The sequence below is a fragment of the Bufo gargarizans genome, chromosome 4 (genome assembly GCF_014858855.1).
Source record: "Bufo gargarizans isolate SCDJY-AF-19 chromosome 4, ASM1485885v1, whole genome shotgun sequence".
NCBI lineage: Eukaryota > Metazoa > Chordata > Amphibia > Anura > Bufonidae > Bufo > Bufo gargarizans.
In genome coordinates, this window is record NC_058083.1 from 364,281,271 (window position 1) to 364,308,018 (window position 26,748).

Consider the following 26,748-nt stretch of genomic DNA (forward strand, 5'->3'; position numbering starts at 1 on the left):
TTTGTTATATTCAACATTTTATCATGCGTATTCAGGATCATAATCCCTGACAGGCAGCGCAGAGATGGGGAAGCTCTTTAGCTCAGTGATGTGAAGTAACTTGTCCTGCTGTGTGATCAGGACAGATTTTGTGTGTACTAACAGGACGGTGGCCATTTTGTTTCCCCTGATGACAACATGAGCCATTATAAATAATGAAAGGTATTTAGGAATATATTTATTATAAAGCAATATTTAAGTATTTTCATTTTCTTAATTCCCGTAGAACCCCTTTAATACCTTAACGCATAATGCAGTACATGTACAGCATTATGCACCTGCAATTGTATGGAGCAAGCTGCTGCGGTCAGCCCATTTCTTACGCGGTGGGTGCCGGCTGTATTATACAGCTGGCACCCAGCCACAATGATGGGGAACGTTGATCCCACTGAACCCCATCATTTAACCCTTCAACTGTCACGTTCCACACTGACTGCAGCATCTGTGGAGTTAGGCCTGTGGAGTTAGGCCTACCAATCAGAGACCCTGCAGTGAAATTGTTACCATGGCAGCCAGGATGCTGCTGAAGCCTTCCAGGCCTGCCATGGTAAGTTCCCTGCTGCTCTGTGCACAAGGTACGGCGCAGAAGGGATAGTGTAAAAATCCTATTCACTCTAATAGATCTCTACTAGAGTGAATAGGACAAGAAATCAAAAGATCCCAGGTTCAGGCTAATACTTAATAATAATAATAATAATAATCATAATAATAAATAAAAAAAAAGTTTAAATCACCCCCTTTTACATATAAAAATGTATGAACAATAAAAATAAAAAAACATATTAGGCATCAACGTCCAAAAATGTCTGAACTATTAAAATAATAATACAAATTTCCTGTGCAATGAACACCGTAACAGAAAAAAAATTAAAACATGCGATTTGAATTTTTTTAATCATCTTGTGCCCCCCAAAAAATTGAATAACCGTGATTTTAAAAAAATGGTACCAATAAAAACTACAGTTTGTTATGCAAAAAACAAGCTCTGTAGACAGAAATATAAAAAGGTTATGGCTGTCAGAATATGAAGATGCAAAGAAGTTTTTTCAAAGTTTTTTTTTTAAAGTACCGTAATAAGCAAAATAAAAACTATACAAGTTTGATATTGCCACAATTGTATTGAGCCACAGCATGAGGACATCATCTAATTTTTAGCGCACAGTGAACGCTGTGATGTCAAAACCTCAAAAACCCTGGTGGAATTATGTATTTTTATTTTATTTTACCCTACAGGGTAAAGAAGAATGGTTTTCCCTTTTTTCCCCAATACAGACATGAAATTAAATGGTGGTATTAAAAAATGCATCTTTTCCTGCAAAAAAATCCCTCACATTGCTATGTGAACGGAAAAATAAAACAGTTATGCTATTGAAACATGGAGAGGAAAAATGCAAAATATAAAAATGAAAATAGACCTGTTCTTTAAGGGATTAAAGAGCTTGTCCGCCTTTTATTAAGTGAAGGCCTATCCTCAGTATGTCCGTGAGCTGGAAGGAATTTAAACTTATCACTTTGAGTTAATTAAATAAATTCTTACCTTCTCTTCAAACCCAGGAAAGAAAATGAATTCTTTGGAAAAAAGATTTCTCAAGAAGGAAAACGTTTTGGAAACATCATCTTAAATAAATAAAAAATTATAATAATAAATAAATTATATATATATTATATTAGGTAAGTTCATTGTCGACTGAAGCTGCAAATATTGGCGGGGCTGGCCGACCATCTAATGCGTATAGGGACCTTTGGACTCTTAAAGACGGCAGTTGAGTTGGATTTCAACTGCCCGATCTTTTAGTTTTGGAGGAAATAAGTTGATGCTAGAGAAGTCTAGCTGCAACTTTCTCCCCACCTAAAACATGCATGCTTGGCCGAGCAGAGTGCAAGTGCATGTAGTATTCAGGAGAGACAGCTGATGGCTGACAGCTATCTAATGTGGATGGCCAAGCATAAAAGTCCTAGAACTGGCACTTCTATTAGAGACCGATAGAAATTGATAGCACGGAGGTAACCCAGCTTTACCTCTGGATTGTGCTCTTTCTTTCCTGTACTAAAGCCCACTACATGTCAAACATTCCTATTTTTTATTTATTTTTTGTAAACCAATGCTGGTGTGCACCCCTGTGTCCTTTGTATACTAATTTGTAATAAATATGTGGATCTGGCTACACCCTCGTTATTAATTATTCCTCAAAAACTCTTGCCCAAGGTATGCGTGTGGCATTGGAGCTCAGCCCATGCATCTAGGTGAGTGGGGATGAGCTACAATAGCAGAAGTCTACAGACAGACATACTTTTTGTAATTCTGTGCAACTCCTTTAAGGGCCCTTTCACACTTGCGTTGGCCGGTTCCGGCATAGAGTTCCGTCGTCGGGGCTCTATGCCGAAACAATCCTGATCAGGATTATCCTAATGCATTCTGAATGGAGAGAAATCCGTTCAGGATGCATCAGGATGTCTTCCGTTCCGGAACGGAACATTTTTTGGCCGGAGAAAATACCGCAGCATGCAGTACTTTTTGCTCTGGCCAAAAATCCTGAACACTTGCCGCAAAGCCGGATACGGAATTAATGCCCATTGAAAGGCATTGATCCGGATCCGGCCTTAAGCTAAACGTCGTTTCGGCGCATTGCCGGATACGACGTTTAGCTTTTTCTGAATGGTTACCATGGCTGCCGGGACGCTAAAGTCCTGGCAGCCATGGTAAAGTGTAGCGGGGAGCAGCATACTTACAGTCCATGCGGATCCCGGGGCGCTTCACAGTGACGTCAGGGCGCCCCAGGCGCATGGATGACGTGATCGCATGTACACTTCATCCATGCGCCTGGGGCGCTCTGACGTCACTCTGGAGCGCCCCGGGAGACGCACGGACTGTAAGTATGCCGCTCCCCCGCTCCCCGCTCCTACTATGGCAACCAGGACTTTAATAGCGTCCTGGCTGCCATAGTAACACTGAAAGCATTTTGAAGACGGATCCGTCTTCAAATGCTTTCCGTACACTTGCGTTTTTCCTAACTGTATGGGCCCCACTGGACTGTTTTCTTTATTATGTTCATCCAACTGCATCTAAATCTAAAGCAATTTGTGATGACTGTAGATAAACCAGAAGTGCAGTAAATGAGGGATAATAATTCTCCATAAGGAGACAATGTAGTAACCCCTACCTCTTGAAGAGCTTGATGTCATCTTACAAGCTAGCGCTACCAGGGCAGGTCGTACATACATATTGACCATCTGGTTCCTGTAGGAGGCACACATGAGCAAAGTAACAGCCCGGATAAAGACTTGATCTTCTGTAAGAATATCATTTGGTTTGTTCTCAAACAAGATTACTTCTCCATCAGCAAGTTTCATGATATTTGAGTGGAGATCTATGCTGGCTCGAACTACTTTACTAGCAGACATGTTATCTAAAAGACATAAACGAATGAGAAAATAAACAAAAAGACACACATAGGAGTAAGATGAAGTCAGCAATCACAAAGCATGAGTACTAGACTTCACATTGGCTTGCGTGCTCATTCTCTGTATATGGGGCATGGACAACCCCTTTAATTATTTGAAATATGTTACACAAATGCTTTTATCAGTAAAAGACAGTTTTTTTTTCTTTACTTTTGAAGAACAGTGCCCTGGGAATTGTGTATTTATTTTCCCATTTATTTTATTACTCTCTTTGGATGCAAAAATAACAGCAAATGTTAGGTCTATTTTTGAATTGGGAACATACCACTGAGTAAGGCTAGAACTGGAAACAATCGATCACTCATTGGCTCTATGGAATGATATGAAAGTGTATATTGTCCGTGTGATACTAATTGATCTGTGTCCCAAAGTATTGACTCCAAAGTTTATCAATAGTTGTTCAATGGCCATTTCATTCTCTGCCTCAAATCACATCAATAGCCCCACCTTCACCTTAGAAAAGTGTGAATACACAAATACACAAAAATTTAATATTTTTTACTTGAATACTACTTTAATGCTACAAAGCAAATGATCAATGAGTTAACAGCCCTGGTAGGGATATCATTAGCTTACTCACCAGGCCACTCTAGACATCCCCCAAAGGCTTCTGTTAGATCTTTCAGCCATATGGTTTTGTCAACTAACAAACTGAAGTTCAGAGATGGAAAATTCTGTAGCAAAATGGCTGCTATCAAGACTCCAGGGCTGAGCACCATATTAGCGATTTGCTGAAGTTCCACTTTGTAGGCCACATCAGAGATAAACTTTTGGATTTCCTTTGAGGGTCGTTGAGAAAGATGTCTGAAATGTTCAAATACCAAAAATTATGTTGACCTTTTGTAACTAACACACCACAATGTACTTGACACGGACATGTACAGTCTATAACTTTGTATGAACAGTTCCATGGCATATTCAATCATACATGTCACATTTGTATCGCTGGCCTTAAGGTTCTTGCTAATAATAATTACATACAGTATTTGTCATGGCATTCCAAAACTATGCTAAAGGACACATTTTATTCAGCTCATCAAACTTTCACATCCCATCAGGAATACTGGTGCATATTTGCATTAGGCCTCATGCACACAATCGTATCTATTTTGCAGTCCGCAAAAAATACGGATGACGTCCGTGTGCATTCCGTATTTTGCGGAACGGGACAGCTTGCCGAACAGTCCTATCCTTGTCTGTAATGCGGACAATAATAGGACATGTTGCATTTTTTTGCAGAATGGAAATACGGACATACGGAAACGGAATGCACATGGAGTATACTCCGGTTTTTTTGTGTTCTGTATACGGTCCGCAAAAAATAAATAATACGGAAGCGGAAAGAAAATACGTTCACGTACATGAGGCATTAGGTAAAGGCTCTTTTACATGGGCCAATATTCGAATAATCAGCTAAATGAGCGTTTATAAGGATTCTCATTCCCAATCAATGGCCCTTGTAAATATGAAGCAATCAGTAGAGAAATAAGCCAATGTTTAGTCGTCGGATAGTGGCATCATTTATGCAGCTCTTCGGTCTGTGTAAACTGGGTATATGCTGCTGTTAATAAGTAAACTGTGTGGGGACCAAATAATGTCTCATTCTTCCCCATACAGTTTGCCCTGACCTATAGAAAAGCCCTTTAAACAGTCACTTATTAGGCTGTAATACCATCAATCATTGCCCTGTATTGGCCAGTGTAAAATGACTCTAAGCAAAACCATTGAGAAATGGCTAAGACATTAAAAGATGTGAAACAATATACCTGGGAACAAGGTTATATTGAGAGCGGTTTAGTCTGCCAGATGCCAATGACCGCAATGACATGGGTTTCCCAAAAGATACATGAATACTTCCAAAGTCATCACTAAGAATTTTCCTGGCTTTGATCAATCCCTGTAGACAGACATGAAAGCTAATAATGAGAACTGTAGTAACCGTAAGTAACAACAGGGCACAAACAACACTGAAGCAGGTCTTACTGAAGTAGATTCCTTAGGTTTTGCCACTCCAAGGAGCTCATATGCATAGAGTGACTCCTCCAGTATTCTCTCATAGCTGATACTGACTGGCACCAGGTAAGTATCAAACACTTCTCCTTTGAAAAATGGCTCCATGACTACACTTAGAAGTCCTTCAAACAATTCCAAAAACAAGTATATAGACATGAATATTAAAAACTTACATTTTTACAAAAATAGGTTAAAGGGGTTGTCTGTCCATAAAAATTTATGACCGTTCGTCAGGATATGTCAACAATATCTGATCGGCGGAGGTCTGACATGCCGGGATTAGGGATGAGCGAACTTCTATTTTAAAGTTCGGCGTACAAGGTTTGGGTTATCTAAGAATTCCATTGTGGATTCTGCTACCACGGACCATAAGTTATAATAGCGAAATTCATAACGGAATTCTTAGATAACCCGAACCTTGTACGCCAAACTTGAAAACAGAAGTGTGCTCAAAATTCCCCCGGTAGGTCATCAATATATATGGCCGGACTACCCCTTTAAAACATAAAAGTATTCATAATAAATGCAGTTCAACTGAAAGAAATATTCCAGACAAATCCAGATTGCCCACCAATGAAATAATACCTGGGATGGTAATGCCATTCCTTTGTTGTAGAAAGTTTCATTATTAGGGTCAAAATGAGTAAATATAGCTAAAATTGTAGCAGTGAAGTATAGTGTGGGGACACGGGTGTTAAACATTTTTGTAACATACTTTATTAGGGAAACGGGTTTTCACTAGAAAATAGGGTACAAAGCACTTTTTTAGCGGCACTGAGCATTGCTAAGGAGAATCCCTCTTCAACATTCTCCTGAGCGCTACAGTATGTGTACATACAGAGGCAAGCTTCTCAGCTTGCCTCTTATCTCACCACCCCAGCCCACTGCTGTGTCCATGACTGTGTGACTTGCTGCCAGTGCTAATAAGTCTCTCTTTCCTGTACTTCTCTCTATTACTAAGTGCAGGGAAGAGAGGGCACAATTGAACTATCAGTACTTAGCGCACAAAACGTTGCAGCCCCACTCCTCATTCTGCCCTGACAGTAAGTGTGCTTTGCTACTGCATATTATTGTCATCGCCAAGAGACGACAGTCCCATTCTGCTCTCTCTTTCCTGCACTCAGTAACTAATACCAGGGACATGTCACATATACAGAGCTGCCAGTTGTTAGAGCTGGCAAGGACACAGCAGTGATAGATTGTTGACCGTGTTCAACCAACATTAATGCGTATTAATTAAAATACAATGCAACAGCACTCTGCTCACATAAAATACATGATCATAAAATATATAAACTAATGCTACACTCATTATATAAATGAAAGTGAGATTCTTTGCAAATATTCTTGGTCAAAATTATCTGTGACAATCTGCCACGCATACTGACTAAGGCTACTTTCACACTCATGTTTTGGGCGGATCAGTCATGGATCTGCAAAAACAGATCAGTTACAATAATACAACCGCATGCATCTGTCATGAACGGATCCGTTTGTATTAACATAGCCAAGACAGATCCGTCATGAACTACATTGAAAGTCAATGGGAGACAGATCAGTTTTCTATTGTGCCAGATTGTGTCAGAGAAAACGGATCAGTTTGGCTCAGTTTCGTCAGGTGGACAGCAAAACGCTGCAGGCAGCGTTTTAGTGTCCGCCTCCAGAGCGGAATGGAGACTGATTGGAAGCAAACTGATGCATTCTGAGCTGATCCTTTAACATTCAGAATGCGCCCTGAATGGATCTCACAAACTTAAAGCCAAAACGCGAATGTGAAAGTAGACTAACTTTGTTTTTTGTCTTGCACTATGCACTTGGAGGTTTGGCTGTCTCCAGTCTAGTTGTGCACTCCTTACTAATCCATCTTTTCCGCAGGCTGATTTTAATGAAGTACAATAAAGAACTGGAGCTTGCTCTCCCTGTATTTACTGGAGGCTTGCTAGCACCAGGAAAGGAAGCATTCAGAGTGTGTTCAGTATATGTTTCATGTGGAATCTGCTTACCCTGAATTCAAGGAAGCCACATGACACCAGTAAAGGTGGCACTAAGCATAGTTTCCCATCCAACAGAGATCATCTTGCTGTGGCGGATGGGCACAAATAATTTTAATCAAAAATGATTCCAAAGAATCTCACTTTCATTTATATAGTGAGTATAGCATTAGATTATATATTTCATGTTCTTGTATTTTGTATGAGCAGACAAAGCTGTTACATTGTATTTAACTTTGTCTTTTCAGCCATGGCGATGTTCACTTGCACATTGGGACATGATGACTAACTTGGATAAATGTGTATGAGCAGCTTTTGTAATGCCTGCGGTTTTAAGTAAATGTAGTGCCATTTTCTGTAATATTGTTTTAATGGTAGATCCTTGTGGTTTGTTCATTGCTGAAATGAGCGAGCATGGAGCTGCTTGCAATAAAGTACCTAGCTCATCCACATAGTACCATACACAAAGCACAGCTGTGCATGACTTGATAGCGCAGGCAGATTCTGTATGAATCAGCACAGATTTGTCATTTAACACCTTATCAGTGGCCTAACCAGGCTGAGAGGACTAGATCTAGTTCATCTGTTTATCACCCCGACTAGAGGGTATATTTAAGTGAATAAAAAGGCACCCGCTGTCCTCTGTTTGCTATGCCATACTAAAAGGTCTAACTAGCATTTTAAAAGACAATACAATCGTACAAACCAAACTTAGGTGTTAATGTCTTGCAAGTTCTGCTTCTTTGGCCTTCAACAAAGAACTCTACTGGAGCGTATCCATTCTGTGGGAGAAAACGAGATTTTTGTAAAACTTACCAGTAAAATCTCTCGCTCTTCATTGGGGGACACCGTGGGTATAGCTATGTCCTCTGGGAGGCGTTGACACTAGTACAAGCTGTTAGCTCCTCCCCTGGCAGCTATACCCCCTCCAGCCTGGAGAGAGAGCTTCAGTTTGTGTACAAGCAGTAGGAGAGCAAGTTAACCAACGAAAAAAAACGTGGAACAGCAACAATGGCAAGAACCGAACCAGGTTCTAACCAGCAATAGCCACGACCGAGGCCGAACAACAATACTGGGTGGGTGCTGTGTCCCCCAATGAAGAGCGAGAAAGAGATTTTACTGGTAAGTTTTACAAAAATCTTGTTTTCTTGCCCATATTCATTGCGGGACACAGAGACCGTGGGACGTCCGAGAGAAGTCCACAGGGAGGGAAAAACACAGACCCATGGAGCAAACGCCCCTGCAGGCAACTAAGAACTGCCGCCTGCAAGACCATGCGGCCCAAAGGAGGCGCCCGCCGATGCATAAGTATGCACCTGGCAAAATGTTGTGAATGTGCGTAAAGAGGACAGTAGCCGCCCTGCACAAATGCACGGCCGCACCTTGAATCCTCCGAGCCCAAGAGCGCCCACCGCTCTGGTGGAATGAGCCGTGACACTGAAGGGGAGAACCCTGCCCCGGGTGCAGTATGCTTAAGCAAATGCAGACGTGCAATTGCCACCCTGGAGGCCGTCAATGCCTTGCGAGGACCCTCCGGGATGACAAAAAAGGAGAGACTGTACGCCGGAAGGAACCGGAGGCTGGTAAATAAATCGTCAGAGCCCTGACAACGTCCAAATGATCTAACTCCCTTTCCCTAGGGTGTGAAGGGGAGGGACACAATGATAGAAGGACAGTTTCTTCATCGAAGTGGAAATCAGAGACCACCGTCGGGAGAAAGGAATGAACGGGCCGGGGAACCGCTTATCCCGGTCAGAACCAGGAGCTTCTCTGCAAGAGAGTGCCCAAACCCGGACACCCATCTGATGGATGTGATAGCCACAAGAAAAAAACACCTTTCGGGACAGGAGTCGGAGTGACATCTCAAGCAAGGGTTCAAGGGGAGAATTCTGGAGCGCTGAAAGGACTAAGGTCAGATCCCAAGGCGGTAAAGGAGGACGGTATGGAGGAACCGTATGTGCCATTCCCTGAAGGAAGGTATTATGGGCCCCGGGTGAGTCAGAGGACGCTGGAAAGGATACACAGCGCCGAACCTGACCCAGTAAGGAACTAATGGCCAACCAAAAACCCAGGACCGCAGGATCCACCCCTGCTAAAGGGAAGCGCTCCACGGAAACGGTAAGGCCCCATGCACACGGCCGTGTTTCACAGCTGTGTGCGGGCCGTGGAACTGCGGCCTGGATCCCTCCTGAGAACAGGAGCGCACGGCGTCACTGGTTGCTATGACGCCGTGCGCTCCCTGCTGCTGGCACAGTACAGTAATACACTGGTATAGATCATACCAGTGTATTACTGTATTGCGGCGGCAGCAGGGAGCGCACGGCGTCATAGCAACCAGTGACGCCGTGCGCTCCTGCTCTCAGGAGGGATCCAGGCCGTGGTTCCACGGCCCGCACACGGCTGTGAAACACGGCCGTGTGCATGGGGCCTAAGTGGTCCACCAATGTCCCCCGAGCCGAAGAGGCTTGTGAGGAGACTGAGAAGCTGGCTGATAAACCACCGAGAAAGGAACGCCTGAATGAGGCATGTCCAACCGCAAGCCAAGAAATCAACACATTGGGTAGGTAAAAGTAGAGACGATATGAGAATCACTGGCGGTGGAGTTCAGTCAGCGACCGTGTATTGATAGCGTAGCAACACTTCTCGACGAAAATTTTGACCAGACCAAGATGAGAGAAAAAAACTCCTGCCTCGAGGAGAAGGAAGAATAGAAGGGGAGTTCCGGTCCAGGAACAAAGCTCCATCAACAGTCGTGACAGCACCCCCGCTCAGCCTGGCGTGGTGAGTCTCGTAGTCTAGCCACGGAATGTGCAGTGAAAAGGCATGACTACATTGGACTGACATGGCAGTCACTAGTCAAGACTCAAGAGAGGTACCAAAAGGTCCAGGGCTAGGGATACTGCCCCAGGGATAAAAATCCAGTGTCTGGCCTGGGGTGGGAGGGAGAAGCAGAGAGCCCGATGCTTGCCAAATAGGGAGGGAGGGAGAGGGTTAACATACTCACCTAGTCCCGTGTACTCACCTTATCTTCCTCATCTTCTCTTCACCCTCCCTAAGTGGGCCCATAAGGTCACCTTCTCCAGCAGGGTCACCTCCTCAGCAGCTGGCACCAGAGTGGCAGGAGTCTGGTATGGCGGGAAGGTCTTCTCTTTGGCAGACCTAGGTGACCCCTTGGCTGGCGGGATGCAGGGGAGCGAGGCTGCCCTGGACCACCTTCTCTTCTGTGAGGGAGGCAGCAGTGCGAGTGACCGGCACTGGCGCAACTCGACCCCGGGAGAACGGGGAGGCGAGGCGTCCACTGTTTTCCCATCTGAAAATGAAGGAAAAAAATTTAACTAAAATAAAAAAAATCTTCAGGAGATCCCTGCAGAGCAATTTTTACACTAGAAAAAACTGAAGCTCTCTCTCCAGGCTGGAGGGGGTATAGCTCCCAGGGGAGGAGCTAACAGCTTTTACTAGTGTCAACGCCTCCTAGAGGACATAGCTATACCCACGGTCTCTGTGTCCCCCAATGAATATGGGCGAGAAAGCTTCCAGTTATTATGTAATGTAATCAAAGACTGCCCCAAGCCATTGTGTAACCTCTTCAATAAATATGTTCTGCTGAAATGTAACAGGCAGTCTCACTGTTACATACATTTTTAATCAGAATTCACATTTTGTTCACTAGTTTCATAAATGAAATATAATGTAAAAAGGTAAATCTTTCATATATTATGTAAAAAATAAAAAATAAAATAAATCATAAAACAGAACTACAGTCTGTCTAACTGTTTGAGCACATGCACAGCAGTCTGCTAACTGTACTAGGCTGGTAAGGGCATACAAACATATGGAAAAGCGCACAACGCAACGCCTAAACCATGCTACATTGCTGACAGCACTAGGTAGAGGCTGGGGAGAGCAGTACAAACATAACATTTGTGGATCTTTTATCATCAGGAGTAGTGAGAATATGAAATTTTACTCTTTAAGTGCAGTGGAGGTAGAGATTCACGGCGAAGTGCTCTCAGCATTAAGCTGCTTCAAATCTCTTCCCCTTTGAGTGACAGCGGCAGGATTCAACCAGGAGACCACTACTGCTCTGAGTGACAGCTGATGAAGGGGCTGTGAAGCAGTTCCCGATAAAAGCTCCACAAAAAGTACAGGGTACATTTATATAGACTCGCGTTTTAGATGCTGGTCTTAATAAATCCCCACAGCTGGCTGTGGTTTCACCGATGTTATGAAGAGGCACCGGCCTCTCCATTAATTCAGCACATCCAACGCCAGTTCTAAATGTGAGACAGCTTCCTTGCCGTCTTACATTTAGACCTTTTTCTATGCCTGAAACAGGTGTAAAAAAATGATGAATGAGACGGGCCTACCAGCCGTCCCCTTCCCCGCCCACAATTTTAGACCTGGTGTGAGTGGGGCGAAGTCGCCTAATATAGCCATATTTAAGTATAATAAATGACCCCCTATGTTTGTATGCCCTTAACAGCCTAGTGCAGTTAGCACTGTCAAAACTGCGGACAGAATCCCTTTGGAGACTTTTTCCATCATTAAAGATTCATAGTATATCCACAGCATATGTCATAGATGTCTGACTAGTGGTGTAGTTAGAACAGACTGGGCCCCGCACCAAATACCGTATTTTTCGCCCTATAAGACGCACCGGCCCATAAGACGCACCTAGGTTTTTGGGGAGGAAAATAACAAAAAAAAAATTTGAACCAAAAGGTGTGCTGTGTGTTTGGTGGGTTTGGAACGAATGGTGGTCTCTGGATGGCACTATTACTGGGGGATCTGTGGATGACTGACACTTATGTGGGGGATCTGTGGATGACTGACACTGTTATGTGGAGGATCTGTGGATGACGGACACTGTTATGGGGGGCATATGTGGCTTGCACTATTACAGGGGGATCTGTGGATGGCATTGTTACAGGGGGGGGGGGGGAATCTGTGGATGGCACTGTTATGGGCTGGGGGGGGGGGATCTGTGGGTGGCACTGTTATATATGTGCCATCCACAGACCCCCCCCCCAGCCCATAACAGTGCCATCCACAGACCTTCCCCCCCAGCCCATAACTGTGCCATCCACAGACCCCCCCCCCAGCCCATAACTGTGCCATCCACAGATCGCCCCCGCCGCCAGTATACTAAAATAAGATGTTATATTCAATTTATATTTATTAAACATGTCCCCTCAGTCCTATTCTACCTTACATCCGAATCACTGCTGTAGTGCAGGCAGGCAGGACGGGCGGCCGGCCGGCGCGTCTCTTACTGACGTCACTTGCCTGCGCCGCCTGCTTCATTCATAAAGTAGGCGGCGCAGGCACGTGACAAGAGTTACGCTGCCGTCCGCCCGCCCTGAATTCTACTGCGGCGATTAGGATGTAAGTTAGTAATAGGACTAAGGGGGCAAGTTTAATAACTATTATTTGAAAATTACATCTTTTATTAGTATACTGGAGCGGCGGTGCGGTGCTATACTACACTGACTGCACCGCCCCGCCGCTATTGCCGGCCCCCAGACCCTCCCCCCAGTCCCTCCCCGAGTCCCCGCTCACTGATACATCGCTGCCAGCGATGTAAAACTGCACGCATTCGCCCCATAAGACGCAGGGGCATTTCTCCCCCATTTTGGGGGAAGAAAAAGTGCGTCTTATGGGGCGAAAAATACGGTATTTGAATGAACATCCCACCCCGCAACCTTCTCATCCTGTGCAACCCTCACTTCTGCAGCTAGTCAAAAAAGGTCTATCAGACCAGACCAGGCAGCCTCTCCATCCTTTTCCTACATATACAGTACAGACCAAAAGTTTGGACACACCTTCTCATTCAAAGAGTTTTCTTTATTTTCATGACTATGAAAATTTTAGATTCACACTGAAGGCATCAAAACTATGAATTAACACATGTGGAATTATATACATAATAAAAAAGTGTGAAACAACTGAAAATAGGTCATATTCTAGGTTCTTCAAAGTAGCCACCTTTTGCTTTGATTACGGCTTTGCACACTCTTGGCATTCTCTTGATGAGCTTCAAGAGGGAGTCACCTGAAATGGTTTTCACTTCACAGGTGTGCCCTGTCAGGTTTAATAAGTGGGATTTCTTGCCTTATAAATGGGGTTGGAACCATCAGTTGCATTGTGGAGAAGTCAGGTGGATACACAGCTGATAGTCCTAATGAATAGATTGTTAGAATTTGTATTATGGCAAGAAAAAAGCAGCTAAGTAAAGAAAAACAAGTGGCCATCATTACTTTAAGAAATGAAGGTCAGTCAGTCTAAAAAATTGGGAAAACTTTTAAAGTGTCCCCAAGTGCAGTCACAAAAACCATCAAGCGCTACAAAGAAACTGGCTCACATGCGGACCGCCCAGGAAAGAAAGACCAAGAGTCTCACCTCTGCTGCGGAGGATAAGTTCATCTGAGTCACCAGCCTCAGAAATCACAGGTTAACAGCAGCTCAGATTAGAGACCAGGTCAATGCCACACAGAGTTCTAGCAGCAGACACATCTCTAGGACAACTGTTAAGAGGAGACTGTGTGAATCAGGCCTTCATGGTAGAATATCTGCTAGGAAACCACTGCTAAGGACAGGCAACAAGCAGAAGAGACTTGTTTGGGCTAAAGAACACAAGGAATGGACATTAGACCAGTGGAAATCTGTGCTTTGGTCTGATGAGTCCAAATTTGAGATCTTTGGTTCCAACCACTGTGTCTTTGTGCAACGCAGAAAACGTGAACGGATGGACTCTACATGCCTGGTTCCAACCGTGAAGCATGGAGGAGGAGGTGTGATGGTGTGGGGTGCTTTGCTGGTGACACTGTTGGGGATTTATTCAAAATTGAAGGCATACTGAAGCAGCATGGCCACCACAGCATCTTGCAGCGGCATGCTATTCCATCCGATTTGCGTTTAGTTGGACCATCATTTATTTTTCAACAGGACAATGACCCCAAACACACCTCCAGGCTGTGTAAGGGCTATTTGACCATGGAGAGTGATGGGGTGCTGCGCCAGATGACCTGGCCTCCACAGTCACCGGACCTGAACCCAATCGAGATGGTTTGGGGTAAGCTGGACCGCAGAGTGAAGGCAAAAGGGCCAACAAGCTAAGCATCTCTGGGAACTCCTTTAAGACTGTTGAAAGACCATTTCAGGTGACTACCTCTAGAAGCTCATCAAGAGAATGCCAAGAGTGTGCAAAGCAGTAAGCAAAGCAAAAGGTGGCTACTTTGAAGAACCTAGAATATGACATATTTTCAGTTGTTTCACACTTTTTTGTTATGTATATAATTCCACATGTGTTAGTTCATAGTTTTGATGCCTTCAGTATGAATCTACAATTTTCATAGTCATGAAAATAAAGAAAACTCTTTGAATGAGAAGGTGTGTCCAAACTTTTGGTCTGTACTATATATATATATATATATATATATATATATATATATATATACACACACACACACACACACACACATATACACACACACACACACACTGTTACTGTACAGAATGTCATGTATAATACGGTTAAGGGGGCCTGACAAAAAAATATTTCAGTCCTCCTCCTGGATGGGGTCCTTCTGAGTTTGGGCCTGGTACTAGTTGCTTCTCTTGCTTCAACTATCCCTACTTCCCTGCTCCTGACCAATGCTCAGCCAAGTGACTTAGATGGAGAGCTCTGGTCACTTGTCTTTTCATTGTCTGCCAGCATGTAGTACTAGCCTCATCGGGAAGAATGAGCAACATGGAACCCTTATTTTCCTGCTAAATGGGTGCCTCGTCAGTCGAAGCCCACCTCCCCAGAGGATATTCCATAAAAGTTTAATATATTTTTTGTGATAATGCTGTATGAAAAAAAGCCTGAGGGTGATCATACGTCTTATCTAATGGTATGTAGCTCTTGCTGGCTTATTTTTAAAGAGATGCCCTAAAGTTGGCGATAGACTCTCTTTAATTATACTTTCTAAAGCAAACCCCTGATGCTGTTCTATGCCGTCCACATCTGGTGTGCTTACTAACCCATGACATAATACACCAGGCATCCTCAAACTGCAGCCCCCCGGTTGTTGTAAAACTACAACTCCCACAATGTCCTTCTGTAGGCTGATACCTGTAGGCTGTTTGGGTATGCTGGGAGTTGTAGTTTTGCAACAGCTGGAGGGCTGCAGTTTGAGGATTCCTGTAATAAATGGTACAATCTGTTTAGGGTAATAGGTGAAGGAAAGAGGATTCATTTTACTGACCCGCAACATTGTCTTCACGTACTCCGCAAATACTGCCCAGTAAAGCTTGTTTCCACGGAATGTGCGTCTCATGAAGAAGGCACCAGACATTCGTAGCAATTCTCCCACAATTTTCATTCCCATGAAGTCTAAGTATATAATAAAATAATTTTAAAGAAATGTTATATACCTTTTCTATCTAATAATCCAGCACTAATTAGGTCATGTTAAAGGGGTTGTCCATTTTTGCTCAACTTTCAGAAATGCCACTGAAATTTGCCACTAAAAGTTTCAGGGCATAAACAAATTGCCGCCTCCGTAGCTTCCCAAAATGGTGGCAGCTGTGACCTCTACTGTGCAGGCGCTCAGAAACTCCTGTACATGTTCTTAACACTTTCAGCATCTGTGCAGCAGAGGAAGCAGCCATCGCTCTGTTGGATGCTGCAGTTTATTTATCAGTATGCCCTTTAGTGTTTGTTTGCCATTACACATCAGTGTAATGCATTTCTGACGTTTCAGTAGAAAGTGGACAACCTTGAATAACATAGTAACATAGTACATAAGGCCGAAAAAAGACAATTTGTCCATCCAGTTCGGTCTGTCATCCTGCAAGTGGGTGAAAAGAAACACAAACACGTTAAACTCCAGTAGTATAAGACAGAACATAAGGCAAATGTTGTGTCACAAAGGGGTTGTGTCACTTCAGTAAGTGGCATTTATAATGTAGATAAAGTTAATACAAGCCACTTACTAATGTATTGTTATTATCCATATTGCTTCCTTTGCTGGCTGGATTCATTTTTCCACCACATTATACACTGCTCGTATCCAGAGGTTATGACCACCCTGTAATCCATCAGCGATTGTCGTGCTTGCACACTACAGGAAAAGACGCCAGCCTCTCTGGTTGGCTGGGACATTGGGAGCACATATAGGACGGTACTTTTTCCCATAGTGTATAAAGCATTGACACCACTGCTGGATTGCAGGGTGGACATAACAATGGAAACGAGCAGTGTATAATGTGATGGAAAAATGAATCCAGCCAGCAAAGGAGGCAATATGGATAATAACAATACATTAGTAAGTGCCTTTTATTAACCTTTCTCTACATGATAAATGCCATTTGCTGAGGTGAGAACCCCTTTAATTCAGCCGCAACAAATAGGCGAGTACTTACCCATTCCAGCCGCAATAACAGGAAGTGCTAGATCATAGGTGTATAAAATATATGACATCATCAAAAAGTCTATGTAGCTCCGATGACTGGGCAACAGCACAACTGGATGCTCTTGAATCGCTTGGGCCAACTGAAGAATTAAATAAAAATATAAGTAAATCTGTGTTTTTTTTTCTTATATTAAATTTTTTCTTTTTTATGGGGGGGTGGGCATTTTTTTTCTAAACTGACAGCAGCGAGAACAGCGCACATCTACAGGTATGTGGTGACGGATTCCCCTTAGGGTCCATTCACACGTCCTGTTTTTTTTCATCCTGAAAAACGGTCCGTTTTTTGCGGATCCGTTGTTCCTGAAAATGTTTCCGTATGTCATCCGTTTTTTGCGGATCCGCAAAAAACGGGAACATGTATACATTTCAATAATCAAATTAAGTTGTTTGGATTTCTTTGAAAAAAAAATAAAAAAAAAAAAAAAAAAAAAAAAAATTTGTTATGTGTTTCCAGGAACGGAATCCGCAAAAAACGGATGACATACGGAATGACATCCGAATGTCATCCGTTTTTTGCGGATACATTGACTTTGTATTGTACCAGGATCCGATTTTTCAGGACAAGAATAGGACATGTTTTATATTTAAACGGACATGCGGAACGGAACAACGGAAACGGACAGCACATATTGTGCTGTCCGATTTTTTCCAGGACCCATTGAAAATGAATGGGTCCAGATCTGGTCCTGATCTGTTCCTGAAAAAACGGAACAGATCAGGAAAGAAAAAACGGACGTGTGAATGGACCCTTATACAGCAATTTCCAACACTGCTTCAATAGCAATTCCAACTACACTTCAGCTATCTTCCACAGGTTTTTCCAAAAGAGAAAAAGCTGCACTAGTGCAGACAAATGCAACAAGGCCTCCACCTCACCCAGGTAAAAATCGAGGGTCCAGAAAACAATTTTACCAACCAAAAAAATAAATAGGAATACCATGGCTTTTTTTTTTTGTGCAGGCAAATGTGTGGGTGGTGTTTTTCCAGGCTCTCTTTTTACCTATTTAGGAGATGGAATTGTCCTGGAAAAAAACTGAGTGTGCCGTGTTAAAAAAAAAAAAAAAAAAATCCGAAGCACAAAAAATTAGAAAAAAGATCAGTAGCCACTTTTATAATTTTTATAATTCCCGGATCTGGTATATCTGCAACAAAAAGTTACCAAAAACTGCAGGTGCAAAAAAAATGCCACTAAAAATGGTGAAGTGCAGAAAAACGCCACAACAAACTTGTTTGTGAATCCACCCTTACACTGCTGTAAGGGCCAAGGTGAGCAGGGCACGACCTAGCACACAAGTGGGTGCAATGGCAGGGCCGAGGGAAATATTCTATATTCAACTGTATCGCCATCCTCAGGATGGCGATACAGTTCAATGCTGCAGAGGGGCATGGGAGCAACATCCCCCTGCGCCGTTCCTTCTGACAGGGTTCAGGCCTAGTGCACGTAGCCTATCAGAGGCCGGCGCAGACATCATTACGCCGCCTAAGCCAGGCAGCATACAGCGCGGGACATAGGTCGGAAGAGGCCTGCACCACTTCGCCAACAGCTGCATGGAGGTACCGTAAGTATTTTAGTTCAATTCTTTTCATTTGGCACCGTGCTGTTGGGCCACTATTGGGAAGGGGGGGAAAGCATTATGGGGGCACTAAATAGGGGCATTTTGTACTGCCAAACATTATGAGGGGCACACAGAGCAGACATTAAAAGGGGGTATATTTTTTGTACTGGCACACATCATAAAGAGAATTATAACTACTGGGGGGCATTATGGTGAGCTTTATTACTACTGTGGGAATATGGGGAACATGATTAGCATGGGCACTATGGGAGCATTATTACTTTTGGGGCACAGTGGGGACATTATTACTGTTGGGGGCACTGTAGGGGCACTATTACTACTAAGTGTACTCTGGCAGAGAATTATTACTATTGGTGGGACTTTGGGAGCACTATTACTCTGGGGGGCACTGGCACAGTATCAGCTTAGAACAATTATTTTTGGGATACACTATGTTTACAACACTACTAGAGTCAGGGCCACTATTTGCTGGGAGCAGTTCTTATAGTCAGGGGTGGGATTCAAATTTTTAACAACAGGTTCCCTACTCAGCGGTGGATACGCAGCGCGTCACGAGTCATGACACATATTTACATACACCATATATATGCAACACAGTCACGACATATTTACATACACCATATATACCCCCTCTTTTTTATTAATATAATGGCCCCCTCTTTATTATTAATATAATGGCCCCCTCTTTGTTATCACTGTAACGGCCCCCTCTTTGTTATTACTGTAACGGCCCCCTCTTTGTTATTACTGTAACGGCCCCCTCTTTGTTATTACTGTAACGGCCGCCTCTTTGTTATTACTGTAACGGCCCCCTCTTTATTATTATTATAATGGCCCACTCTTTATTTTTAATATAATGGCCCACTCTTTATTTTTAATATAATGGCCCCCTCTTTATTATTAATATAATGGCCCCCACTTTATTAATAATATAATGGCCCCCTCTATTATTAATATAATGGCCCCCTCTTTATTATTAATATAATGGCCCCCTCTTTATTATTAATATAATGGCCCCCTCTTTATTATTAATATAATGGCCCCCTCTTTATTATTAATATAATGGCCCCCTCTTTATTATTAATATAATGGCCCCCTCTTTATTATTAATATAATGGCCCCCTCTTTATTATTAATATAATGGCCCCCACTTTAATAACAAAGAGGGGGCCATTACATTAATAACAAAGAGGGGGCCATTACATTAATAATAAAGAGGGGGCCATTATATTAATAATAAAGAGGGGGCCATTACATTAATAATAAAGTGGGGGCCATTACATTAATAATAAAGTGGGGGCCATTACATTAAAAATAAAGAGTGGGCCATTACATAGTGGAGTACCGCTTAAAAAAGCTGCTCTGACTCTGTGGGCAAAATAGATGTGTTTCCCTGTGTGTGGCCACCTTAAATATTGTCATCAACCCCATCCATAACTCTTGTTTGGCTAAAAGAATCTAAACATTGGGTCAGGATGAGGGGAAGGTGGAGTAGGCACCTGCTTAGGAGAAATAATTAATACTTAACTTACCTCTCTATCTCCTTCACAGCTTGTGGCATCCTGGTACAGGCGGTCACCAATGCCTCGCTCACTGTGCCTTCCCGCGCCGCGTCATCGCGTCATCTCGCGAGATCCGCCGCAGGAGGTCACAGTGAGGTACGTGACTAAGTCCTGCGTCGCACCTCAACTGAAGCCGCTCCCCCGGCCCGGCCCCTCCTCACTTCGCCTGCCCAGCTGCCCTGCACAGTGCGCGTCACACAGGGCCGGCCGGCCCTCTCCTCTCGGCTTCCGCTCCGCCCCCACCCCTATAGCTACGCCACTGATGCAGGCGCAGCTGCAGGACCGGGTCGGGATCCCTGCTTCTCACCGGTCCTGCGAACCGCCTGTAATTTTAACAAACGGTTCGGCAGAACCGGAGAGAACCGGCTGGATCCCATGCCTGCTTATAGTGCACTGCATGCCAATAATTATTGAAGGGGCACTATCTGTGTGGTACTAGCTGTTTCTGAGGTATAGTATTGGTCAGCACAGCAGGCAAAATATTGGGGGTGGCAGGATGGGGTGTTCCGAGAGTGGGAAAATGATGGAAAAGTAGGAAACTAAGATGCCTGTTTGTCAAACTTCGCAGAGATAAGAGATGGCTGAAAGAAATCATCATGATGGTCTAGTTTAAATGGAGAAGATGAGAAAAAAGAACATCTACATCAGAGGAGACATCGCTGGATGTAAGAGGTATGTGGCACTGTATGACCCTGTATGTTTTGTAGTGAATTATGTAATGTTAGGAGAGAAGAGGATAGGTTGAGAATTTGGCATGCAGAGGATGGGGTGCCATTTCAATTTTCACCTCATTCAGCAGAAAGGCTAGATGCACCCCTGGAGGTGGGAGAGTCCACCTTAAAGGGGTTCTGCATTTTGTTTTAACTGATAATCTATCCTCTGGATAGATCATCAGCATCTGATCGGCGGGGTTCCACTTGAATGGAGCTTAGCCCTGCCCAGGCCAGTTGATGCTAGTCGTGACATCACTGGGCCAGCAGTAAACAGTGAGAAGGCCGCAACACTGCTGCCAGAGCCGCTGCCTACTCAAACAGCTGATCGGCGGGGTCCCGGGTGTCGGACCCCCGCCGATCAGATGCTGATGATCTATCTAGAGGATGGATCAGTTAAAACAAACTGTATAACCCCTTTAAAGCTCAGGTGAAGTTGAGTACAATTAAAGAATTTTCCCAACACGATCACTTAGTTTTATCTCCTATGCAGAAAATGGCAGCAGAAAGTCATTTTTCCAAAAAGGGACAGGTATTAAACGAATCGCACAAGAACTCACCTTCCTGTATCTCAAAATGATGAGACTAGTTCCATACTAGTGGCAGCGATTCACTATAACTGGGACTGGGCGGAGATCCTGACACATTCCAGAAAATATTATAGTGAATGGGACTGGATGGACCCTTACCAACCTCCGGCGCAGATATCTGGCAGGTTGTTACCTGCCGTATAGCTGCTAGTGTGGAACTAGCCTAAATGAGAAACCTGAAATGTATGCATCCTCTCTCGCAAACATCAAAAGCTATTTGATACCTGAGACTTAGCAGTACTTACTCTCTGTATACCCTCCTCATTGACACAAACTTTTTGGAAAAGTCTTTTGAAGATCTTGCTCAGCGTGAGGGCAAACATTCGGATAGCAGCCAGAGATAAATTTTGACCCATTTCATCGAGAATCTCAGTTGCTTGATCCCGAATAACATCAAGGGATTCTCCAGACTCCAAATTAATCTGCAGAGGATGCAAGATATGTCAATTAACCCCTTAAGGACCTCCGCCGTACCGGTCCCCAAACATTTTAAATAGCAGAGCCTCGCGGCACATGTATATGCCATAAGGCTGATCGCATACATCTTACCCTTCAGATGCCGTGGTCAAATGCGACCACGGCATCTGATCAGCCCGGAACCGGAAGTCGCGAGTTTCCAGTCCGGTAACAGCTTTCCCCGGCTGAGATCGGGGAACCTGTTATATTGCACTAATTGCACGAAGACTCAAGCAGAGTCAATTAGATAAATATACCAATACAGGCCACTAGGTGGCAGCCTTGTATTGGTTTAGTGCAAATAAAGTCTTTAGCCATCAAAGAATAATACGGGCAATCGAATGATTGCCAGTTATTGTCAACCAAGGTGACAAAAAAAAAAAAAAAAAGTTTACAGATATAAAAAAATAAAAAATAAAACACAACTAAAAGTTCAAATCACCCCCCTTTCCTCAAAATAAAAATACTTAACTAATAAAAAAAATTAAACATCATGGGTATCGCTGCGTGCGAAAAATGCCCATACTGTTAAAATATAACAATATTAATGGCAAATGGCGTAACGGGAAAAAAAAAAAAATAATAACTTCAACTACCCAATAATTTTTTTATAAAAAGTTATTAAAAAGTCGCACACACTTAAAATGGATATCACTGAAAATAACAGATCATCCCGCAAAATGAGCCCTCACACAGCTCCGTACACATAGCTACAAAAATTTATAGGGGTCAGAATATGGTTCTAAAAATTTATTTTTGTTTTCCTCAAAAGGTTTTAATATTTTTTTGTATTAAAATGCAAGAAAAATTATACAAGTATGGTATCGTTCGTAGTGACCTGGAGAATGAAGATAACAGGTCAATTTTACCGCATAGTGTACAGTGTAAAAACATTAAATAAAAACCTTTTTCGTAATTGCGTTCTTTCCCAATTCTACCCCATTTGTATTTTTTTTTCCGCTTCCAATTACATGGTATGCAACCGCAAATGGTGCAATTAGAAAGTACAACTTGTCCGGCAAAAAAATAAGTCCTCATAATGGAAAAAAAAAAAAAAGTTAGAACTATTGGAAGGTGGGGAGTGAAAAATGAAAACGCAACAAAAAGGAAAATCCCAGGGTTCCGAAGGGGTTAAAAATCAGGAAGTCAACACACACTAAATCATGGACATTTAAAGTAACCATGTATTTTTTTTCTCTTGAACTTCTTTCAGTGCAGTTATAAGGCTACTTTCACACCTGCGTTTAGGTGCGGATCTGTCTGTCTGCACAGACGAATCCGCACCTATAATGCAAACGTTGGTATCCGTTCAGAACGGATCAGTTTGCATTAACTCTGTCAAAAAAAGTCTAAGTGTAAGTCAAACAGATCCGTCCTAACTTACATTGAAAGTCAAAGGGGGACGGATCCGTTTACAATTGCACCAATATTGTGTCAATGTAAACAGATCCATCCCCATTGACTTACATTGTAAGTCAGGACGGATCCGTTTGGATCCGCATCGCAAGCAGCGTTTTGGTGTCCGCCTCCAGAGCGGAATGGAGCCAAACTGATGCATCCTGAATGGATCCGCATCCATTCAGAATGCATTGGGGCTAAACTGATCCGTTTTGGGCCGCTTGTAAGAGCCCTGAAACAGATCTCACAGACGTACCCAGAAACGGCAGTGTGAAAGTAGCCTTAGAAGACAGACCAGACCTCAATGGGCTCAGCAGTAATCACAGATGCAACATGACTGTATTAGCATGCGGAAAATGTAGGTTTGCACTCCCCATCAAAATACCATGTATTCTCCACGCTGTTTTTCTTTCGGAAATGGTTTTTGGTGTGGATATTGAGGCGATTTTCAGGCCTCCCACTTATTTGAATGGGAATTTCCACGCAGAATCCGTACCAAGAATGAACATGTTCCTTTTTTCATTATCAATTAAAGAGTAACTGTCATATATATTTTTTTATGCAATGGGATTGGTCTGACTAAAGCTACATGCACACGACCGTATGTGTTTTGCGGTCCGCAAATTGCAGATCCGTGACAATAAACGTATGACATCCATATGCCATCTGTTATTTTTTGCGGATACATTGTAACAATGCTTAAAATGGACAAGAATAGGATATATTCTATTTTTTTTGCGGGGCTACGGAACAGACATACTGATGCGGACAGCACAGTGTGTGCTATTTGCATTTTTTGCGGACCTATGAATGGGTCCACATCCTATCCGCAAAAAAAAAACAAAAACGGAGTGGACACGGAAACAAAATACGTTTGTGTGCATGTGGCCTAAATTTACCTAAGTTCCCTAGTTAATACTTTTGTATAGGTATTAAATTACCTAGTAATTGCAGCATGTTCTTTCCTCCCCCAGGCATTTCAGTGGTGCAGGTAAAACAGCGTTGCTAGTTCTATATACAGAAGACGGAGGACATAGTAGTGGGCAGTCCCAAACGCTGGGTGCGCGCTCCTGTCGGACCGCGATAGTGCTGAAATTCGCGATTAGAATATTCACGATGAATACTACTCAGGAGGAAGAGGGCGTGTTTAAGTCTGGAGAAATCCGATTGGTTGGGGTGAGGCTGCGCGTTCCCAAGATGAGCCGTAAGAATTCTGAGTAGTTAGGGAGAGAGGTCTTAGCCTCAGGGTAAGGGCATCAGCGGCCATCTTGAGAAGATAGTCAGAAAAAAGTATTGCGAGGAGCGGTTGCTATGGACGGAATCTTATTAAAAAAAAGTGGTCTGTGAACACAATAATTAGTGATTATGGATTATCACCACAGCAGCAACAACATATATGAAAATAGAATTTTGAGTGAAAAAGAGTTATCTTTTAACTCACAAGAAAAAGTTCTGTATGTACTACAATGGGGATTTCCCATATATAAAAAATGGGAGCCGGATTCAGAGCAGTTTTTAACGTGGAGGACGTGCCAAAAATACACTTGGAAATTCTGTGTGAACGTGGCCTTAGAGGTTCAGTGTGTGCCCTGGAAGGGTGAACACAGCTATCATACACCATACAATGCATGTTTATAATAACAATATAACACCAATATAAAACGTTTATAGAATTTACTGCTTTAAAAACATACAATACAAATGAGAAAACAATATAAAGCTACATGCACACGACCCTATGTATTTTGCAGTCCAGGTACAGCCGGGTGCATGCCGTCCTTTTTGTAAGCCCAACAGTAGAAATGCCTATTCTTGTCCGCAAAATGGGCAAGAATAGAACATGTTCTATAATTTGCAGGACGGACACGTGGATATGAACAGCACACAGATGCTAGCCATGTGCTGTCTGCATTTTTTGAAGAATTTGTTTTTTGTACTCACTGTAAAATCTGTTTCTCTTCCGTTCATTGGGGACACAGGCATTGACCATGGATATAGCTGTTGCCGCCAGGAGGCGGACACTAAGTACACAAAGTGTAAGCTCCTCCCTCTTCAGCTTTATCCCTTCCTGCAGGAACCAAGCTAATCAGTTTAGTGCAAAAGCAGTAGGAGAAACCAGACATGAGAAAATCACATTATGTGTAAACCCAGAACCACACAGGCCCGAAAAAAACTGGGTGGGCGCTGTGTCCCCCAATGAACGGAAGAGAAACAGATTTTACGGCTGGGGGACATAGGCATTGACCATGGGACATTCCAGAGCAGTCCCTGAGGGTGGGCTTAACTTCAATACCCCTGCCAATCAGAGAACCGCTGTCTGCAAAACTCTACGCCCCAACGAAGCGTCAGAAGATGCAAAGGTGTGCACCCTGTAAAACTTAGAAAAAGTATGCAAAGACGACCAGGTTGCCGCCTTGCACACCTGAAGGTCCGAAGGCCCATGATGCACCGCCCAAGCCGAATGAGCAGTCACCCGGAAGGGTGGGGCCCGTTCCTTAACGCGGTACGCTTTCACAATAGCCAAACAAATCCATCTGAAAATGGATTTGACACTGCCAGCACTTGTCTTGGCCCCTCTGGAATCACAAACAGGGAATCCGTCCCCCTGAAAGAGGCCATCTGGGACAGATAGATACTCACTGCACGCACCAGATCCAGAGTATGGAGCGACTGTTCTCGAGGATGAGACGGGTCCAGACAAAATGAAGGAAGAATAATCTCCTAATTTAGATGGAATGTCGACACTACCTTCGGTAAGAAAGACTGCACAGGGTCAAGGACCACCTTATCCTGATGATCCGACATGACAAAGCCACGAGTTCTGACACTCTACGGATAGAAGTAATTGCAACCAAAAAAGACACCTTATAAGACAGGAAGCGCAGCGACACCTGCTGCAAAGGCTCAAATGGAGAAGATTGGAGAGCGTTGAGCTCACAAGTCCATGCCCAAGTGCAGGAAAGCCAAAAGTCGCGGCAAAGAAAAACGAATGGGAAACAGCTGTCTCCGCTCACACCAACTAAAGTAGGACGTCCAAGGATCCCAAGGATCCAATGGAGGACGGAAGGGAGGCACAGCATGCACCACCCCCTGCAGAAAAGTCTGAACCCCTGAAAGCAAAGCTAAATTTTGCTGAAAAAGAATGGAGAGTGCCGACACTTGCCCCTTGAGAGAGCTGAGATCCAGCCCCAAGTCCATGCCCAGCAGGAAAGCCAAAAGTCGCGGCAAAGAAAAACGAACGGGAAACAGCTGTCTCCACTCACACCAACTAAAGTAGGACGTCCAAGTCCGGTGGAAGATTCTGGAAGATGACGGCTTCCTGGCACGAATCAGTCTGGACCACTGCATCCGAAAAACCCAGAGCCTTCAGTACGGCGGCTTCAACAGCCATGCCGTTAAATGTAGCAACCCTAAATTCAGGTGGAAGATCGGCCCCTGCGACAGCAAGTCCTCCCAAAGAGGAAGACGCCAAGGTTCGTCGGCGTCTTCCCT

At 43.5% G+C, this 26,748-nt stretch overlaps 1 protein-coding gene across 2 annotated transcripts in view; it reads right to left on the reverse strand.

The window, feature by feature from the left end:
- Positions 1-26,748, reverse strand: part of GNPAT (glyceronephosphate O-acyltransferase) — a 57,622-nt gene that overhangs the window by 14,284 nt on the left and 16,590 nt on the right. Inside the window, exons 3-11 of one of the 2 annotated variants that reach the window (XM_044288753.1) lie at positions 21,648-21,824; positions 16,914-17,043; positions 15,755-15,882; positions 8,212-8,287; positions 5,485-5,636; positions 5,268-5,398; positions 4,082-4,305; positions 3,201-3,446; positions 1,577-1,656 (exon numbers count right to left, since the gene is read on the reverse strand). In XM_044288753.1, coding sequence (XP_044144688.1) covers positions 1,577-1,656; positions 3,201-3,446; positions 4,082-4,305; positions 5,268-5,398; positions 5,485-5,636; positions 8,212-8,287; positions 15,755-15,882; positions 16,914-17,043; positions 21,648-21,824 — 1,344 coding nt within the window. The remainder of the gene's footprint in view (positions 1-1,576; positions 1,657-3,200; positions 3,447-4,081; positions 4,306-5,267; positions 5,399-5,484; positions 5,637-8,211; positions 8,288-15,754; positions 15,883-16,913; positions 17,044-21,647; positions 21,825-26,748) is intronic. The other variant, XM_044288754.1, reaches the window with a different exon arrangement.